Consider the following 22,206-nt stretch of genomic DNA (forward strand, 5'->3'; position numbering starts at 1 on the left):
GCGAAATGCTTGTGCTTCTAGTTCCGACAATGCAGTGATAACCAACAAGTAATCTAACTAACAATTCCAAAACTACTGTCTTATACACAGTGTAAGGGGATAAAGAATATGTACATAAGGATATATGAATGAGTGATGGTACAGGGCAGCATACAGTAGATGGTATCGAGTACAGTATATACATATGAGATGAGTATGTAGACAAAGTAAACAAAGTTGCATAGTTAAAGTGGCTCGTGATACATGTATTACATAAGGATGCAGTCGATGATATAGAGTACAGTATATACGTATGCATATGAGATTAATAATGTAGGGTAAGTAACATTATATAAAGTAGCATTGTTTAAAGTGGCTAGTGATATATTTACATCATTTCCCATCAATTCCCATTATTAAAGTGGCTGGAGTTGGGTCAGTGTCAATGACAGTGTGTTGGCAGCAGCCACTCAATGTTAGTGGTGGCTGTTTAACAGTCTGATGGCCTTGAGATAGAAGCTGTTTTTCAGTCTCTCGGTCCCAGCTTTGATGCACCTGTACTGACCTCGCCTTCTGGATGATAGCGGGGTGAACAGGCAGTAGTGGCTCAGGTGGTTGATGTCCTTGATGATCTTTATGGCCTTCCTGTAACATCGGGTGGTGTAGGTGTCCTGGAGGGCAGGTAGTTTGCCCCCGGTGATGCGTTGTGCAGACCTCACTACCCTCTGTAGAGCCTTACGGTTGAGGGCAGAGCAGTTGCCGTACCTGGCGGTGATACAGCCCGCCAGGATGCTCTCGATTCTGCATCTGTAGAAGTTTGTGAGTGCTTTTGGTGACAAGGTTGAAGAGGTTGAAGAGGCGCTGCTGCGTCTTCTTCACGACGCTGTCAGTGTGAGTGGACCAATTCAGTTTGTCTGTGATGTGTATGCCGAGGAACTTAAAACTTGCTACCCTCTCCACTACTGTTCCATCGATGTGGATAGGGGGGTGTTCCCTCTGCTGTTTCCTGAAGTCCACAATCATCTCCTTAGTTTTGTTGACGTTGAGTGTGAGGTTATTTTCCTGACACCACACTCCGAGGGCCCTCACCTCCTCTCTGTAGGCCATCTCGTCGTTGTTGGTAATTAAGCCTACCACTGTTGTGTCGTCCGCAAACTTGATGATTGAGTTGGAGGCGTGCGTGGCCACGCAGTCGTGGGTGAACAGGGAGTACAGGAGAGGGCTCAGAACGCACCCTTGTGGGGCCCCCGTGTTGAGGATCAGCGGGGAGGAGATGTTGTTGCCTACCCTCACCACCTGGGGGCGGCCCGTCAGGAAGTCCAGTACCCAGTTGCACAGGGCGGGGTCGAGACCCAGGGTCTCGAGCTTGATGACGAGCTTGGAGGGTACTATGGTGTTGAATGCCGAGCTGTAGTCGATGAACAGCATTCTCACATAGGTATTCCTCTTGTCCAGGTGGGTTAGGGCAGTGTGCAGTGTGGTTGAGATTGCGTCGTCTGTGGACCTATTTGGGCGGTAAGCAAATTGGAGTGGGTCTAGGGTGTCAGGTAGGGTGGAGGTGATATGGTCCTTGACTAGTCTCTCAAAGCACTTCATGATGACGGAAGTGAGTGCTACGGGGCGGTAGTCGTTTAGCTCAGTTACCTTAGCTTTCTTGGGAACACAGTGCCTTCTTCAGGGTTATATCATGAATGATTGAACCAAGGTATATGGTTTGATTGCCCCCTGTTATTTTGCTATGGTTCAATAAGGATAATGGATAGATTGGGGCAACAGGGAACACACAACCATATTGGAGGTCTGGTGAGGTGACCAAACAATAGTGCCAATACTTACTATTGGGCAATGGTACCAGAGGAAGCTTGCGTTACCTTTCTCACACCACTACAGTATCCATTTCAACACACACTTTCCACGCCCCATTGTTAGAGCTCAATTTATGTCCAGAACTTTACTGAGGGTCAGGGCTGTTGAAATGCCTGATTTATTATGTAAATAGTCTTGTAGAACTCTGGTATTGATGAACCATTTGAGGGTGAGTCATTGATATGAATGCTCAGAGTGAAAGAGCTGTGAATTCAGCTGGCCCACATCTGCCACCATCTTTCACACTGTGTTTGTAAGCACCACGGCATATTAGGCAGCCATCATTCAAAATGGATTCATACATACAGTAGCATGGGAAGGGTGTGGTGTGCACAGGGGAGGACGAGGAGGTTGAACTCAGACTTCTATTCAGGAATGGGATCCTAGCCAGAGTTCTCAGATTAACACTGAGTACAGTGAGGACAAACCTAGCCTGCCTCTCTCCTTCCACACTGATTCCAAACCTAGAGTCACTGGGTTCTGATTGTGACAGTGGAGCCCAGTTTGCACCACAAGATCCAGAGATGGCCTCAATGATGCTGGAAGACTGCAGTTAAACACTGGAGCTGAATGTCAACATTAAAGATGAAGAAGAGGAGCAAAATGGGAAATCTGTTTATCATGGTAAGGGCATGTTCTATTTTTCTAGAAGTTACCCACCGGGCACAAACTGGTTGAATCAATGTTGTTTCAACGTATTGTGACGTGGAATCTGTGTGAAAAATACATTGGATTGGAAAAAGGCATCAACGTAAACTATTGTTTTCAAGGTGGAATTTCAACTAGAGGATTATGTTATAATTTTAACATATTTTCAACATAGACAAACATTGAATACAATATGTTGAATTTGTTCCTTTGAAACAATGTCAGATCTTCAATGTTATATCCACTATAAGAATAGGTTGGGCAGCATTTCCTACTGGAGAGTTAAGGATAACTTAAAAACACAGTAACCTATACATAAAATAGAGAAGCCTTAATACTGCTCTGACTGTGGAGAGTTTCTCTCAACTGGGCCACTTAAAAATACACCAAAGTAAACACACAGGAGAGAAGCCATACTCCTGCTCTGACTATGAAAAATGCTTTATAACATCAAATGACCTTAAAATTCATCAGAGCGCACACACAGGAGAGAAGCCTTACTTCTGCTCTGACTGTGGGAATAGTATCTCCGTGTTGAGCTACTTAAAAAGACACCAATGTATACATAAAGGATAAAAGCCTTAGTACTGCTCTGACTAAGAAGAGTTTCTCCCAATTGGGCATTGTAAAAACAAACCAATGGATACATACTGGAGAGAAGCCTTACTACTGCTCTGACTGTGAAAAGTGCTTCACAACATCAGCCGAGCTAAAAGTTCAGAGAATACACACAGGAGAGAAGCCTTACCACTGCTCTGACTGCGGGAAGAGTTTCTCTCAACTATGGATGAGCACGGTTATTGGAGTATTCAAAAATCCGAATGGATGTTAATATTAGATTACTTGGGAGAGTATTAATACAAATAATAATACAAATAATGTATTTTTGAAAAGTCTGTCTAAAATTAAATACAACTATCTAAGTGACATTGCTACATAGCCCACGAGGATAAACCATGACATTCACCATTTTTATAAAAAAATGTTTTTATGAAGCCTACACATTTCACACATGTATCTTGTTGTTATTGTCAGTCAATCAAAGTGGCGCTACAGTCAGAGGCTCCATGTGTAGCAAGTGAAGTGGGAGATTTCTAGTCAATGGAAAATGGAGTTCAAATTATGGAATTAAGTTGGCTAAATGAGAAGGAGTAGGCTACAATGATCAACCGGCTGCGTAGCCTAGTGGTTAGAGCGTTGGACTAGTAACCGGAAGGTTGCGAGTTCAAACCCCCGAGCTGACAAGGTACAAATCTGTCGTTCTGCCCCTGAACAGGCACCCCTGAACAACCCACTGTTCCCAGGCCGTCATTGAAAATAAGAATGTGTTCTTAACTGACTTGCCTGGTTAAAAAAGGTAAAATAAAAAATAAAAAAATTAAAAACCAAAAGGTAGGCTATTGTTTAATATGAATGGAGTTATTGTAGACAAGTTTGGGGAGCATAGCCTCAATTAGTCTTATAATGTTAGCTAGCTTCTTTACAACGATTTGATGCAGTCAAGACAGGCACTACCAGATGGTTAGATCGATAACTTATGGCCACTGGCGGATTTACCATTAGACAGGCCTCATGTCATCGAGTCTTCCTGAAATTCTTTCTCACAGTTTGGGCTACACTCTAATATGACCCCCCCCAGTGGAAAGATGAGTTTCTCACAAACGGTGTTCTCCGTTTCTCTCTACAACCCCCACAAGTGTCATGGTACCGGGATGAATGTAACCCCAAAAAATGAATGGAAGTGAATAGGGCATTTCCACATTAAAAGTATGCGGGTAATTCCAGGATTTTCTTTTCTTTTTCTGAGCATTCTTATATCTCTCAGATATAGGACAAACACTTCAAAACAAACAAACACATTTTGTTGGGGACCATTTGTCTTTCCATGTATGAATCCGTTTTTCAACATGTTTCTATGGGCTAATAGCCCCCCCCCCCCCGGCTTAGACTATAGAGCAGGGGTGTCAGGAGGGCGGTGGCACCTTAATTGGGGAGGACAGGCTCATAGTAATGGCTGGTACAGAATAAATGTAATGGTATCAAACATATGGTTTCCATCTGATACCATTCCATTCACTCCATTCCAGCCAATATTATGAACTGATTTTTGTTTTTCCTTTCAATTAAGACCTAGATAACCAGGTTAGGGGAGTTCCTCACTAATTAGATACCTTATTTAATCAATCAAGTTCAAGGGAAGGGCGAAAACAAGCAGACACTCAGCCCTATGTGCAATGAGTTTGACACGTGGTCTAGAGGGCAGTTTAAATACAAAAAAGTATGTTTTAAAGTAATTCCCTTTAAATGGGAGTTGCTATGCTGCATCTGACACCTACCCTGTAGTCGCACAGTGCTAATTTAATCTCTCATCAACACCTCTGCAGTATGGCATGGATGCTGTGATACACCAGAGTCTCTTCTATCCTCACTACTGTACCTGGGACTTGCCTCCTCCCAGCACGTTGACCATCACCTCCATCACAGTCTCATGCATGCCCAGCACACGCATCAGGTTGGGGTGCTGGTAGAATATCTTGTTGTTCATGATGTCACTGAATGGAAATACAAAACACAAGCAACTCTGAACATGAGAGAATGCTTAGAACAGAGTGATGCCTGAACATGCAACACTGTTATTGTATCGATCTTAGAAGTTACCAAAGGCTTGTAAACAATATTTCATCCACTAAAAACATCTAATTATCAGACTATGTTCATGCAGACTTTGTTGTGACGTGCCCCTGCCTACCCCAGACCGTCGATCATGAGTTTCTCCTCCTCCTTGCCCATGCGTACGGACAGCAGTGATCTGATCTGACCCAGAGAGGCCAGTAGGTTGATGGTGTCCTGTATAGAGGCAGCACTGATAGTGTAGCTCTTCCTCATGGCCCGGAGCAGCTCTCCAATGCTGTCGTACTGTCTCCTCAGCAGGCTGAACATCACTCTGACCAGCTCGGGGTCCTGGACGTGGCACTCCTGAGCCCAGCTCACCATGGTCTGGCTAATCAGCTCTTTAAGGTTGGCTGGGGGAATATGCAGAACCGCATTAACTCATAGACTTTACACTGTTAGGATATAGGTTAAATGCTGGATAAGACTGAGATGTCTTATTTGAAATACTCTTTGAAGACGTAGGGTTTCAGAAGATGGGCAGGGACTCTGCTGTTCTAGCGTCAGGGGGAAGCTCGTTCCACCATTAGGGTTCCAGGACAGAGAAGAGCTTTGGCTGGGCTGAGCGGGAGCTGAGTCCACCTTAGGGGTGGGATGGCCAAGAGACCAGACGTGGCAAAACGGGATACAATAGTGGTAAAGACAACACCAGTATTTTTTCTTTTTCTTTTTTTATTTCACCTTTATTTAACCAGGTAGGCCAGTTGAGACAAGTTCTAATTTACAACTGCGACCAAGTGGCCAAGAAAAAGCAAAGCAGTGTGACAAACAACACAGAGTTACACATGGAATAAACAAACATACAATCAATAACAAAATAGAAAGAATCTAAATAAATAGGCCGTAGTGGAGAAGTAATTACAATTTAGCAATTAAACACAGGAGTGATAGATGTGTAGAAGATGAATGTGCAAGTAGAGATACTGGGGTGCAAAAGAGCAACAAAAAAATATGGGGATAAGGTAGTTGGATGGGCTGTGTACTGGTGCAGTGATCTGTGAGCTGCTCTGACAGCTGATGCTTAAAGTTAGTGAGGGAGATAGGAGTCTCCAGCTTCAGTGATTTTTGCAATTCGTTCTAGTCATTGGCAGCAGAGAACTGGAAGGAAAGGCGGCCAAAGGAGTAATAGGCTTTGGGGGTGACCAGTGAAATATACCTGCTGGAGCGCGTGCTACGAGTGTGTGCTGCTATGGTGACCAGTGAGCTGAAATAAGGCGCGGCTTTACCTAGCAAAGACTTATAGATGACCTGGAGCAAGTGGGTTTGGCGACGAATATGAAGCGAGGGCCAGCCAACGAGAGCATACAGGTCGCAGTACTGGGTAGTATTTGGGGCTTTGGTGACAAAAATGGATGGCACTGTGATATACTGCATCCAATTTGTTGAGTAGAGTGTTGGAGGCTATTTTGTAAATGATATTGCCCGAAGTCAAGGATAGTCAGTTTTACGAAGGATGCTTTGTATCGAAATAGGAAGCCGATTCCAGATTTAATTTAGGATTGGAGATGCTTAATGTAAGTCTGGAAGGAGAGTTTACAGTCTAACCAGACACCTAGGTATTTGTAATTGTCCACATATTCTAAGTCAGAACCGTCCAGAGTAGTGATGCTGGACGGGCGGGCAGGTGCAGGAAGCGATCGGTTGAAGAGCATGCATTTAGTTTTACTTGCATTTAAGAGCATAGAGCATGGCATTGAGGTTAGTTAACCTTTTGTGACTAGGGTCAGTATTTTCAATTTTGGAAAAATAACGTTCCCGTAGTAAACAGGATATTTTGTCAGGACAAGATGCTAGAATATGCATATAATTGACAACTTAGGATAGAAAACACTCTAAAGTTTCCAAAACTGTAAAAATAGTGTCTGTGAGTATAACAGAACTGATGTTGCAGGCGAAAGCCTGAGAGAAATCCAAACAGGAGGGGACTCTTATTTAGAAAGCTCTGCGTTCCTATGCATCCATATTGAGCAGTGAATCAACCAGATTACTTTTTTTTCTTTCTTTTTTGTTGCTGAATTTTACCCCTTTTTTCTCCCCAATTTCGTGGTATCCAATTGTTGTAGTAGCTACTATCTTGTCTCATCACTACAACTCCCGTACGGGCTCGGGAGAGACGAAGGTTGAAAATCATGCGTACTCCGATACACAACCCAACCAGCCGTACTGCTTCTTAACACAGCGCGCATCCAACCCGGAAGCCAGCCGCACCAATGTGTCGGAGGGTACACTGTGCACCTGGCAACCTTGGTTAGCGCGCACTGCACCCGGCCCACCACAGGAGTCGCTGGTGCGCAATGAGACAAGGACATCCCTACCGACCAAGCCCTCCCTAACCCGGACGACGCTAGGCCAATTGTGCGTCGCCCCACGGACCTCCCGGTCGCGGCCGGTTACGACAGAGCCTGGGCGCGAACCCAGGGACACTGATGGCACAGCTGGCGCTGCAGTACAGCGCCCTTAACCACTGCGCCACCCGGGAGCAAGAGCAACATCATTGATGTATACAGAGAAAAGAGTCGGCCCGAGAATTTAACCCTGTGGTACCCCCATAGAGACTGCCAGAGGTCCGGACAAAAGGCCCTCCGATTTGACACACTGAACTCTGTCTGAGAAGTAGTTGGTGAACCAGGTGAGGCAGACATTTGAGAAACCAGGGCTGTTGAGTCTGCCAATAAGAATGTGGTTATTGACAGAGTCGAAAGCGTTGGCCAGGTCAATGAACCTTGAGCGTGGCTGAGGCGCACCCATGACCAGCTCGGAAACCAGATTGCATAGCGGAGAAGGTACGGTGGGATTAGAAATGGTCGGTGATCTGTTTGTTAACTTGGATTTCGAAGACCTTAGAAAGGCAGGGTAGAATAGATCTAGGCCTGTAACAGTTTGAGTCTAGTGTCTAGAGTAGACGGTAGTATATTAGATGCTACTAATACTCTAAGTGGGAGCCTTTTTAAATGTTCTTTATCCAGCGGAGACTTGCTTGCAGTATCAGTCGTAGCTGATCTTAGCTCTGCAGTGCCTTCTGGCCTGTGTGTCCTCGTGCACAGAGAATGACCTTCTCCATCTATAGAGGTCTGCCCCAGAGACACAGCAGGGCTCTTCTGGCCCTTCAGTAGCAGCCCTGCACTGCTCACAAATCCCCCTCACACTGCTGTTAAAGACATTGCACTTGACTAGCTGATCTCACTTCTATCCATTGTCACCATGCAAGAGACACAATTGAAACCATTCAAAGACTAAATTCAGAAGCCTGGCTCAGTGATGCAAATAACAGCCTGAATTAGAAGCAGCTCTCTCTCTGCCGACTTTGAGTGCCTTCGCAGGGCATCAGTCAGCTACAGGTAGAACACTGTCTGTGTAGAACACACAGCAACAAGTAGAACACTGTCTGTGTAGAACACACAGCAACAAGTAGAACACTGTCTGTGTAGAACACACAGCAACAAGTAGAACACTTTCTCGTAGAACACACAGAAACAAGAACACTGTCTGTGTATAACACACAGCAACATGTAGAACACTGTCTGTGTATAACACACAGCAACAAGTAGAACACTGTCTGTGTATAACACACAGAAACAAGTAGAACACTGTCTGTGTATAACACACAGCAACATGTAGAACACTGTCTGTGTATAACACACAGCAACAAGTAGAATACTGTCTGTGTAGAACACACAGCAACAAGTAGAACACTTTCTCGTAGAACACACAGAAACAAGTAGAACACTGTCTGTGTAGAACACACAGCAACAAGTAGAACACTTTCTCGTAGAACACACAGAAACAAGTAGAACACTGTCTGTGTAGAACACACAGCAACAAGTAGAACACTTTCTCGTAGAACACACAGAAACAAGTAGAACACTGTCTGTGTAGAACACACAGCAACAAGTAGAACACTTTCTCGTAGAACACACAGAAACAAGTAGAACACTGTCTGTGTAGAACACACAGCAACAAGTAGAACACTTTCTCGTAGAACACACAGAAACAAGTAGAACACTGTCTGTGTAGAACACACAGCAACAAGTAGAACACTTTCTCGTAGAACACACAGAAACAAGTAGAACACTGTCTGTGTAGAACACACAGCTACAAGTAGAACACTGTCTGTGTATAACACACAGAAACAAGTAGAACACTGTCTGTGTATAACACACAGCAACAAGTAGAACACGGTCTGTGTATAACACACAGCAACAAGTAGAACACGGTCTGTGTATAACACACAGCTACAAGTAGAACACTGTCTGTGTATAACACACAGCAACAAGTAGAACACTTTCTCGTAGAACACACAGAAACAAGTAGAACACTGTATGGTAGAACACACAGCAACAAGTAGAACACTGTCTGGTAGAACACACAGCAAAAAGTAGAACACTGTCTGTGTATAACACACAGCAACAAGTAGAATACTGTCTGTGTACAACACTGTCTGTGTATAACACACATCTACAAGTAGAATACTGTTTGTGTATAAAACAAGCTACAAGTAGAACACTGTCTGTGTATAAAACAAGCTACAAGTAGAACACTGTCTGTGTATAACACACAGCTACAAGTAGAACACTGTCTGTGTATAACACACAGCAACAAGTAGAACACGGTCTGTGTATAACACACAGCAACAAGTAGAACACTGTCTGGTAGAACACACAGCAACAAGTAGAACACTGTCTGGTAGAACACACAGCAACAAGTAGAATACTGTCTGTGTACAACACTGTCTGTGTATAACACACAGCTACAAGTAGAACACAGTCTGTGTATAACACACAGCAACAAGTAGAACACTGTCTGGTAGAACACACAGCAACAAGTAGAATACTGTCTGTGTACAACACTGTCTGTGTATAACACACATCTACAAGTAGAACACTGTCTGTGTATAACACACATCTACAAGTAGAATACTGTTTGTGTATAAAACAAGCTACAAGTAGAATACTGTCTGTGTATAACACACAGCTACAAGTAGAATACTGTCTGTGTATAACACACAGCAACAAGTAGAACACTGTCTGGTAGAACACACAGCAACAAGTAGAATACTGTCTGTGTACAACACTGTCTGTGTATAACACACAGCTACAAGTAGAATACTGTCTGTGTATAACACACAGCTACAAGTAGAATACTGTCTGTGTATAACACACAGCAACAAGTAGAACACTGTCTGTGTATAACACACAGCAACAAGTAGAACACTGTCTGTGTATAACACACAGCAACAAGTAGAACACTGTCTGTGTATAACACACAGCAACAAGTAGAACACTGTCTGTGTATAACACACAGCAACAAGTAGAACACTGTCTGTGTATAACACACAGCTACAAGTAAAACACTGTCTGTGTATAACACACAGCAACAAGTAGAACACTGTCTGTGTATAACACACAGCTACAAGTAGAACACGGTCTGTGTATAACACACAGCAACAAGTAGAACACTGTCTGTGTATAACACACAGCAACAAGTAGAACACTGTCTGTGTATAACACACAGCTACAAGTAGAACACTGTCTGTGTATAACACACAGCAACAAGTAGAACACTGTCTGTGTATAACACACATCTACAAGTAAAACACTGTCTGTGTATAACACACAGCAACAAGTAGAACACTGTCTGTGTATAACACACAGTAACAAGTAGAACACTGTCTGTGTATAACACACAGCAACAAGTAGAACACTGTCTGTGTAGAACACACAGCAACAAGTAAAACACTGTCTGTGTATAACACACAGCAACAAGTAGAACACTGTCTGTGTATAACACACAGCAACATGTAGAACACTGTCTGTGTATAACACACAGCTACAAGTAGAACACTGTCTGTGTATAACACACAGCAACAAGTAGAACACTGTCTGTGTATAACACACAGCAACAAGTAGAACACTGTCTGTGTAGAACACACAGCAACAAGTAGAACACTGTCTGTGTAGAACACACAGCAACAAGTAGAACACTTTCTCGTAGAACACACAGAAACAAGAACACTGTCTGTGTATAACACACAGCAACAAGTCTCTTCTCAAAAGGAAAGGTGATAAATTGTGTGAGCAACGTCAATGTCATACTTTTCCGTTTGTAATTTGTAAAGCAAACACTGCGCAAGTGAAGCACTCTTATGTAAGAATGAGACTCACTGGGAGAGTAAGAGGTATTAATAGTAATTTAGCCTATTCTGCTGCCTCTCCCAGTAGAATATAGTGGCTGTGTGTGGCGGTGGTGTGTAGCGGCGGTGTGTTGCGGTGGTGTGTAGCGGCGGTGTGTGGCGGTGGTGTGTAGCGGCGGTGTGTAGCGACGGTGTGTAGCGGCGGTGTGTAGCCACGGTGTGTAGCGCGGTGTGTAGCGGCGGTGTGTAGCGGCGGTGTGTTGCGGCGGTGTGTAGCGGCGGTGTGTAGCGGCGGTGTGTAGCGGCGGTGTGTAGCGGCGGTGTGTAGCGGCGGTGTGTAGCGGCGGTGTGTAGCGGCGGTGTGTAGCGGCGGTGTGTAGCGGCGGTGTGTGGCGGCGGTGTGTAGCGGCTGTGTGTAGCGGCTGTGTGTGGCGGCGGTGTGTAGCGGCGGTGTGTAGCGGCTGTGTGTAGCGGTGGTGTGTAGTGGCTGTGTGTAGCGGGCGGTGTGTGGCATTGGTGTGTAGCGGCTGTGTGTAGCGGTGGTGTGTAGCGGATGTGTGTAGCGGCTGTGTGTAGCGGGCGGTGTGTGGCGTTGGTGTGTAGCAGCGGTGTGTAGCGGTGGTGTGTAGCGGCAGTGTGTAGAGGCTGTGTGTAGTAGTTGTGTGTAACGGCGGTGTGTGGCGGTGTGTGGCGGTGTGTAGCGGTGGTGTGTGGCGGTGGTCTGTGGCGGTGGTGTGTGGTGGTGTGTAGAGGTGGTGTGTGGCGGTGGTCTGTGGCGGTGGTGTGTGGCGGTGTGTAGTGGTGGTGTGTGGCGGTGTGTGGCGGTGTGTAGCGGTGTGTAGCGGTGGTGTGTGGCGGTGGTCTGTGGCGGTGGTGTGTGGCGGTAGTGTGTGGCGGTGGTGTGTGACGGTGGTGTGTGGCGGTTGTGTGTGGCGGTGGTGTGTGGCGGTGGTGTGTGGCGGTGTGTAGCGGTGGTATGTGGCGGTGGTGTGTGGCGGTGGTCTGTGGCGGTGGTGTGTGGCGGTGTGTAGCGGTGGGTAGCGGGGTGTGGCAGCGGTGTGTGGCGGAGGTGTGTGGTGGCGGTGTGTGGCGGTGTGTAGCGGTGGGTAGCGGTGTGTGGCGGCGGTGTGTGGTGGCGGTGTGTGGCAGTGGTGTGTGGCAGTGCGTCTATCTGTCTTCCAAGGTTAAGTAGCATCGCCAGAGTGAGAACAGGGGGGGGAGTGGATTAGGTGACTGTGTTTTAAAGTCTCTGTTTCTGCTGGTTGGTTGATTGGCTTGTACTCCACAGAGTAATCAGTCCCAGTACCAGAGAGAGGCAACAGGGAAGGAAGGGCAGTAACAAACATGTAACAACATTTCTCCCTCTCCGGCTACAAAGAGCATAACGACCATCACTCATTACATAAAGACACGCATGTCTCAGCTGCCAGGAATGACAATAGAGTTCCAAAGATGAACAAACGCCAGTCAGCCGGCAGGCCCAGTGGAGTGAAACTCCTCACAAACACGCGGTACAGCTCACACTATATCTCACACAGCCCGATCAACAGGAAACAAATAATATTGGACCAATGAATGAATGTGGCCGATAGACACTAGGTCAGCGAGTTTGGCAGAGCTATTGCCTTTATCCTGTGATCTGATCAGCATCCTATGGGAGTTACAGTGGACTTTAGGAACCCTGCTGTATTCTCAAGGTCCCACGGGGAAGCTGAGATGACAGAGGGAGGAACCTGGGGGAGAGGAACATGTGGAGAGACTGGAGGCCGTGGAGGGACCATAAAACAGCTGACTAAATGTAATTGGACCCCTCATCCATGAGGACATAGGGACTGCAGAGGAGAGTTTGGGTCAATGCTGAATCAGGCCTCTCTGTGGGCTGGGAGGAAAGCAGAGTTTCAGGTAGGAGGTTGATTAGTGGGACTTCTCCAAAACAGTGGAAACACAGAGTTGTCTGCCCACGTTTGTAGATGCATCAAAGCACTGCATTGCACCCGTTCCTTTTCTCACTCCTTCTTCACTCCCTCCTGCAGGACTCCTAATTCATTCAGAGGTAGTAGCAGTAGCAGTGGAACCATGTACCCAGTCTGCCGTTACACAGCATAGTTGTAATCAATCATGTCTGAAGAAAACAGCCAATATGGGCAAGGAAATACGGGCAAGAAAAATATTTTAGTGGAAATACACAACGTCTATTTTCATCTCCTCTCTCTTGTGAGATCAATAGTGGGGTCTCATGTGGTCCACATCAAGGTCCGTCTAACTGTCTGGGGACAGATTGCCTCTAACCATCTGCATTCACAGGTGCATATTTCAGGCCACATTTACCCGCAGCAATTTGGGCGGTTGTCCATGCCAGCAGTACTCATATTATAGGCAGTGAGCTGTACCCATCTTCAGGAAGAGTTTAAACATGTTTTTCATCTTCCTGTTTCACAAAAAAATGGATTTACTGATCTCAGAACAGTGAGTGCATTGCATGGTGTTACATGGTAGGAAGATTATCTGAAATTGCTTTATATATCATTAATAGTTTCAAGAACTGTAGACTTGTCCTGATAATATTGCGGATTCTGCTATTGTGAAACATTGTTGTGGTAGTGGTTTGTCCTGAAGGACAGGGGGGGAAGTGTATGAATGTTTTATTGTGTTTTGATTAACGGCAATCAGTTCATTTATTAGTAGCCTCTGACATTACATGTTACATCTAGAATGTCAGACAATTTCCATACTGTACTCACACTGGTACAGTCATCTGCATGTGTGTGTGAGATCGGGATAAAGAAGCCCGAGTTAAATCAGTGCAGTGTTTGCTCTCCCTCTCTCTCTGCAGAAGAGCAGGACTGAGTGAAGATGCCCCTCACTGCCAGGCGGAGCAGCCATCCTCTACCGGCTCTGCATTACCATAATAACATTGAAAAAGAAATAGAAATGGAAATGACTGCCACTGTGTGTCTGTACTACATGCCAGACAAATGAAACAGGGCTTGTATGCCAGCATCACTATTCAACAGCTACCCTGCTCCTTTCAATTTCCCAACCTCCTGTGTTACAGCGAGTAAACAGTGACTTGTTTCGGAGAGATAACCTATTATAGGAGTCTATTAGGAAACATATGTTGTTACTGAGGGACTGTATTACCTTCAGGGACTAGAGGGACAAGGTGGGTTTCAGAGTCACCAGTTCCCGTTATTGCTGGCTGTGACATATAGAATAAGAGTAATATTAATGGTATAGTCTTACAGGGGGCTTGCTGTTCCTGCTCCGTGGGCTCCTCTTCAGTCTTCAGAGGTTGACCTTTGATTTTGTAGACCAGGGCCAGCAGACGACCTTTAATAGACGTGTCCTGGTCATCTTCCTCTTCCTCCATAGGGATTCCTACACAAACACACGGCACAGGAATAAAATCGATATCCCACTCCTGGACAAATACCGTTTCCTAGGGGTCAATCGGGCAACATATGTCAGCTGTATCATAGGGTTTAATTTGCTAGTGTAATGTTTTTCGTCTTTCCTTTCTCTTTCCATGCAGTCTCCAACCTCCAAGGTGCTGCTGCAGGTCAGAAAAGTGCAGCATGACTGTAGAATACCATCAATATAGTACCCCCTAGGTACATACAGCCCTTTTCAATGATTTATATAGTACCCCCTAGGTACATACAGCCCTTTTCAATGATTTATATAGTACCCCCTAGGTACATACAGCCCTTTTCAATGATTTATATAGTACCCCCTAGGTACATACAGCCCTTTTCAATGATTTATATAGTACCCCCTAGGTACATACAGCCCTTTTCAATGATTTATATAGTACCCCCTAGGTACATACAGCCCTTTTCAATTATTTATATAGTACCCCCTAGGTACATACCGCCCTTTTCAATTATTTATATAGTACCCCTAGGTACATACAGCCCTTTTCAATAGCGGATTTATATAGTACCCCCCTAGGTACATACAGCCCTTTTCAATGATTTATATAGTACCCCTAGGTACATACAGCCCTTTTCACATTATTTATATAGTACCCCCTAGGTACATACAGCCCTTTTACAGCCCTTTTCAATTATTTATATAGTACCCCTAGGTACCCCTAGGTACATACAGCCCTTTTCAATTATTTATATAGTACCCCTAGGTACATACAGCCCTTTTCAATTATTTATATAGTACCCCTAGGTACATACAGCCCTTTTCAATTATTTATATAGTACCCCTAGGTACATGCAGCCCTTTTCAATGATTTATATAGTACCCCTAGGTACCCCCTAGGTACATACAGCCCTTTTCAATTATTTATATAGTACCCCTAGGTACATACAGCCCTTTTCAATTATTTATATAGTTAGGTACAATTTATATAGTACCCCCTAGGTAGCCCTTTTCAATTATTTATATAGTACCCCTACAGCCCTTTTCAATTATTTATATAGTACCCCCTAGGTACATACAGCCCTTTTCAATTATTTATATAGGTACCCCTAGGTACCCCTAGGTACATACAGCCCTTTTCAATTATTTATATAGTACATACAGCCCTTTTCAATTATTTATATAGTACCCCTAGGTACATACAGCCCTTTTCAATTATTTATATAGTACCCCTAGGTACATAGCCCCAATTAGCCCTTTTATATAGTACCCCTAGGGCCCTTTTCAATTATTTATATAGTACCCCTAGGTACCCCTTTTCAATGATTTATATAGTACATACAGCCCTTTTCAATTATTTATATAGTACCCCCTAGGTAGCCCTTTTCAATTATTTATATAGTACCCCTAGGTACATACAGCCCTTTTCAATTATTTATATAGTACCCCTAGGTACATACAGCCCTTTTCAATTATTTATATAGTACCCCCATACAGGTAGGTACATACAGCCCTTTTCAATTATTTTTAGTACCCCCTAGTACCCCTTTTCAATGATTTATATAGTACCCCTAGGTACATGCAGCCCTTTTCAGTATTTTTTATATAGTACCCCCTAGGTATATACCAGCCCTTTTCAATGATTTTTATACCCCTAGGTATACAGCCCTTTTCAATTATTTATATAGTACCCCTAGGTACATACAGCCCTTTTCAATTATTTATATAGTACCCCCTAGGTACATACAGCCCTTTTCAATTATTTATATAGTACCCCTAGGTACATACAGCCCTTTTCAATTATTTATATAGTACCCCTAGGTACATACAGCCTTTTCAATTATTTTATTTCAATGATTTATATAGTACCCCTAGGTACATACAGCCCTTTTCAATTATTTATATAGTACCCCTAGGTACATACCGCCCTTTTCCCCCTAGGTACATACAGCCCTTTTCAATTATTTATATAGTACCCCCTAGGTACATACAGCCCTTTTCAATTATTTATATAGTACCCCTAGGTACAGCCCTTTTTTATTTATATAGTACCCCTAGGTACATACCGCCCTTTCAATTATTTATATAGTACCCCCCTAGGTACATACAGCCCTTTTCAATTATTTATATAGTTAGGTACATAGCCCTTTTCAATTATTTATATAGTACCCCTAGGTACATACAGCCCTTTTCAATTATTTATATAGTACCCCTTTACAGCCCTTTTCAATTATTTATATAGTACCCCTAGGTACATACAGCCCTTTTCAATTATTTATATAGTACCCCTAGGTACATACAGCCCTTTTCCTAGGTACATACAGCCCTTTTCAATTATTTATATAGTACCCCCTAGGTACATACAGCCCTTTTCAATTATTTATATAGTACCCCTAGGTACATACAGCCCTTTTCAATTATTTATATAGTACCCCCTAGGTACATACCGCCCTTTTCAATTATTTATATAGTACCCCCTAGGTACATACAGCCCTTTTCAATTATTTATATAGTACCCCCTAGGTACATACCGCCCTTTTCAATTATTTATATAGTACCCCTAGGTACATACAGCCCTTTTCAATTATTTATATAGTACCCCCTAGGTACATACCAGCCCTTTTCAATTATATATAGTACCCCTAGGTACATACAGCCCTTTTCAATAATTTATATAGTACCCCTATGTTACAGCCCTTTTCAATTATTTATATAGTACCCCCAGGTACATACAGCCCTTTTCAATTATTTATATAGTACCCCCTAGGTACATACAGCCCTTTTCAATTATTTATATAGTACCCCCTAGGTACATGCAGCCCTTTTCAATTATTTATATAGTACCCCTAGGCAGCCCTTTTCTTGCCCTTTTCAATGATTTATATAGTACCCCTAGGTACCAGGGTAGTGGGTACAGCCCTTTTCAATTATTTATATAGTACCCCCTAGGTACATACAGCCCTTTTCAATTATTTATATAGTATGCACACATGTACATACAGCCCTTTTCAATTATTTATATAGTACCCCTAGGTACATACAGCCCTTTTCAATTATTTATATAGTACCCCCTAGGTACATAAGCCCTTTTCAATTATTTATATAGTACCCCTAGGTACATACAGCCCTTTTCAATTATTTATATAGTACCCCCTAGGTACATACAGCCCTTTTCAATTATTTATATAGTACCCCTAGGTACCCTTTTCAATTATTTATAGTACCCCTAGGTACATACAGCCCTTTTCAATGATTTATATAGTACCCCCTAGGTACATACAGCCCTTTTCAATTATTTATATAGTACCCCTAGGTACATACAGCCCTTTTCAATTATTTATATAGTACCCCTTTTCCTTTTCAATTATTTTTAGTACCCCTAGCCCTTTTCAACAGCCCTTTATTTATATAGTACCCCTAGGTACATACAGCCCTTTTCAATTATTTATATAGTTTCTAGGTACATACCGCCCTTTTCAATTATTTATATAGTACCCCTAGGTACATACAGCCCTTTTCAATTATTTATATAGTACCCCCTAGGTACATACCGCCCTTTTCAGTACCCCTAGGTACATACAGCCCTTTTCAATTATTTTTATATAGGTACCCCCTTTTAGGTACATACATACAGCCCTTTTCAATGATTTTTATATAGTACAGCCCTTTTCAATTATTTATATAGTACCCCTAGGTACATACAGCCCTTTTCAATTATTTATTAGTACCCCTAGGTACATACCGCCCTTTTCAATTATTTTTATATAGTACCAGCCCTTTTCAAGGTACATACAGCCCTTTTCAATTATTTATATAGTACCCCCTAGGTACATACAGCCCTTTTCAATTATTTATATAGTACCCCCTAGGTACATACAGCCCTTTTCAATTATTTATATAGTACCCCCTAGGTACATACAGCCCTTTTCAATTATTTATATAGTACCCCCTAGGTACATACAGCCCTTTTCAATGATTTATATAGTACCCCCTAGGTACATACAGCCCTTTTCAATTATTTATATAGTACCCCCTAGGTACATACAGCCCTTTTCAATTATTTATATAGTACCCCCTAGGTACATGCAGCCCTTTTCAATTATTTATATAGTACCCCCTAGGTACATACAGCCCTTTTCAATTATTTATATAGTACCCCCTAGGTACATACCGCCCTTTTCAATGATTTATATAGTACCCCCTAGGTACATACAGCCCTTTTCAATTATTTATATAGTACCCCCTAGGTACATACCGCCCTTTTCAATGATTTATATAGTACCCCCTAGGTACATACAGCCCTTTTCAATGATTTATATAGTACCCCCTAGGTACATACAGCCCTTTTCAATTATTTATATAGTACCCCCTAGGTACATACAGCCCTTTTCAATTATTTATATAGTACCCCCTAGGTACATACAGCCCTTTTCAATTATTTATATAGTACCCCCTAGGTACATACAGCCCTTTTCAATTATTTATATAGTACCCCCTAGGTACATACAGCCCTTTTCAATTATTTATATAGTACCCAATTATTTATATAGGTATATAGCCCTTTTCAATTATTTATATAGTACCCCTAGGTACATACAGCCCTTTTCAATTATTTATATAGTACCCCTAGGTACTACAGGTACCCCATACAGCCCTTTTCAATTATTTATATAGTACCCCTAGGTACATACAGCCCTTTTCAATGATTTATATAGTACCCCTAGGTACATACAGCCCTTTTCAATTATTTATATAGTACCCCTAGGTACATACAGCCCTTTTCAATTATTTATAGTACCCCTAGGTACATACCCTTTCAGTATTTATATAGTACCCCCCTTTCAATTATTTATATAGTACCCCTAGGTACCAGCCCTTTTCAATTATTTATATAGTACCCCTAGGTACATACAGCCCTTTTCAATTATTTATATAGTACCCCTAGGTACATACAGCCCTTTTCAATTATTTATATAGTACCCCCTAGGTACATAGCCCTTTTCAATTATTTATATAGTACCCCTAGGTACATACAGCCCTTTTCAATTATTTATATAGTACCCCTAGGTACATAGCCCTTTTCAATTATTTATATAGTACCCCTAGGTACATACCCTTTTCAATTATTTATATAGTACCCCTAGGTACATACAGCCCTTTTCAATGATTTATATAGTACCCCTAGGTACATACAGCCCTTTTCAATGATTTATATAGTACCCCCTAGGTACATACAGCCCTTTCAATTATTTATATAGTACCCCTAGGTACATACAGCCCTTTTCAATTATTTATATAGTACCCCTATACAGCCCTTTTCAATGATTTATATAGTACCCCCTAGGTACATACAGCCCTTTTCAATTATTTATATAGTACCCCCTAGGTACATACAGCCCTTTTCAATTATTTATATAGTACCCCCTAGGTACATACAGCCCTTTTCAATTATTTATATAGTACCCCCTAGGTACATACCGCCCTTTTCAATTATTTATATAGTACCCCCTAGGTACATACAGCCCTTTTCAATTATTTATATAGTACCCCCTAGGTACATACAGCCCTTTTCAATTATTTATATAGTACCCCCTAGGTACATACAGCCCTTTTCAATTATTTATATAGTACCCCCTAGGTACATACCGCCCTTTTCAATTATTTATATAGTACCCCCTAGGTACATACCGCCCTTTTCAATTATTGAGCAAAACATCAAGACGTCAGAGCAATCTGGAGAGGCAGTGAACTAAAACGCATCAGCAGAGAGATAGAAGACGTCCTTTCTGCAAAGAAACACAGGAAGCTCTAATACAACATCCCCCTGTAATTCAAATGAATCTGGGGAGCTCCTACAATAAACATAGATTTACAAGGATGAGAACTAACTATATTACATAGCTTGTGAAGTGAAACATGCAATTATAATAACTTTTGCTGGGGATGTTTTCACCTGTCCTATTTGGACAAGCACTGTGTCCAATTTGTTGTGAGTAATAACATTGGCCATGTTGACGGTTTTGTTTTCAATGAATCCCACAGCTCATCTCTACAGTATCATTTCCCACTCAGGCCCTGTGATGCTGTCATTCATTTTTTATTCCTAGTCAGCTGGCAGGTCATAATATTCAGGTCCAGACTGGAGACATAAACCCTCCTGATGGTGTTCTTTACCACAGTGCAGCCGCAGCTCGTTGTGGAAGGCATAGAGATCCTCCTGAATGTCCTCTGGACACGGGCAGTCCTCCCCCGTACTGAAGTTCAACAGCATGTTAATCTGAAACACACACAAACTGTAATTTAGGTCACATGACTGTAGTATGCAATGGTATGCATTTTATACATATATAGTTCAGAAAAATCACGCTTGTATGCAGTAATAGAGACTGAAGGTAAAACAACATTAAAGTTTGTGAACGGTGCTGAAGTGAGCAGGGAGCAGTGACCCTGACGTGCAGTGTAGATGAGGAAATGGGGAGGTATCCCTCCCTCCCTCCTGTCTGGCAGAGGGGGGGTGTAAAGCCTGGATGTGGCCCCGTCCCTGGGCAGAGGCAACAGCACAGCAGGCAGGGATGGATTCCCACAGCCTTGAGGCAGCGGAGGGACACACTCAAATTAAAGAGCTTTGGGGAGCAGTTAGAGAGACAGTCACTAGGCCTCTCTCAGTCACTCCAGGCTAGCCGAGCGGTTCTCTCCATAATGAAAGAACCCACTGATACAAAACCAAAGGGAATTTGAGGAAAATAAATATATTAACCATGAAAGAGGAAAAATGACTGAATGCTCACACACTACTCACTAGAGTTTAGAGTGGAGCGTTGGAAAGAGTGCCGCTGAGGTTTATGAGTACAATGTGCCCTTGTTGCGGTGTGTGTGCGCGTGCTTGCTAGCTTAGAACAGTAGTCTCAGCAGCAGCCTGTTCTGTGTTAATGTGCAAACTCTTCTATCTCATACAAATGTAACAAGGTTAACACATGCAGATGTCTGCAGTCACCCCAGTTGTCATGAAGTGGGCAGCATTTCAAAAAGCCTAACTCAATTACAGATTTAAGGCCACGGCTGAGAGTCTGTGACTAAAACTGCTTGCCGGTGACTTTGCCACACTGATGATAAACTCCCCGTAACCTACATCATTAACCAGGAGGCCATCCGAGGTTATTTCTATTTCAGTGTGTACCTGTTCTTGGGGAGGGGAGCGGAACTCCTTGGTCTTCTTGGCGGTGACGGCAGCAGACATGTTGAGGGCCAGCATCAGCTCGTTGTACCTGAACTTCTGGTTATACTGCAGCTTGGAGACAAAGCTGTCTGAGAAGGACACGATGGCCTCGATGCGATGCTTCAGCTCACAGTCACAGAAGTAGTGCAGCAGCTCACACATCTAGCAGACAAGCACAGTTTCCACATATAATATCAGCATTTAGACACAGACACTAATGACACATATCTTCAGGGAACTTATTAGAAGAGAAAGCATTGATACAGAGACATTACATGGCTGAGTGATTTTAAAGTGGACTATAAAATGTCAGTGGATTTTTGCG

General features: G+C 43.0%; 1 protein-coding gene across 11 annotated transcripts in view; it reads right to left on the reverse strand.

Moving 5' to 3' along the window:
• Positions 1-22,206, reverse strand: part of LOC118369092 (ryanodine receptor 3-like) — a 168,235-nt gene that overhangs the window by 46,428 nt on the left and 99,601 nt on the right. For all 11 annotated transcript variants that reach the window (XM_052496885.1, XM_052496883.1, XM_052496880.1 and 8 more), the window contains 5 exons: positions 21,843-22,043; positions 20,840-20,942; positions 14,537-14,671; positions 5,243-5,516; positions 4,931-5,045 (listed from right to left, as the gene is read on the reverse strand). In XM_052496885.1, coding sequence (XP_052352845.1) covers positions 4,931-5,045; positions 5,243-5,516; positions 14,537-14,671; positions 20,840-20,942; positions 21,843-22,043 — 828 coding nt within the window. The remainder of the gene's footprint in view (positions 1-4,930; positions 5,046-5,242; positions 5,517-14,536; positions 14,672-20,839; positions 20,943-21,842; positions 22,044-22,206) is intronic.

The sequence above is a fragment of the Oncorhynchus keta genome, chromosome 35 (genome assembly GCF_023373465.1).
Source record: "Oncorhynchus keta strain PuntledgeMale-10-30-2019 chromosome 35, Oket_V2, whole genome shotgun sequence".
In the NCBI taxonomy this organism is placed as follows: Eukaryota; Metazoa; Chordata; class Actinopteri; order Salmoniformes; family Salmonidae; genus Oncorhynchus; species Oncorhynchus keta.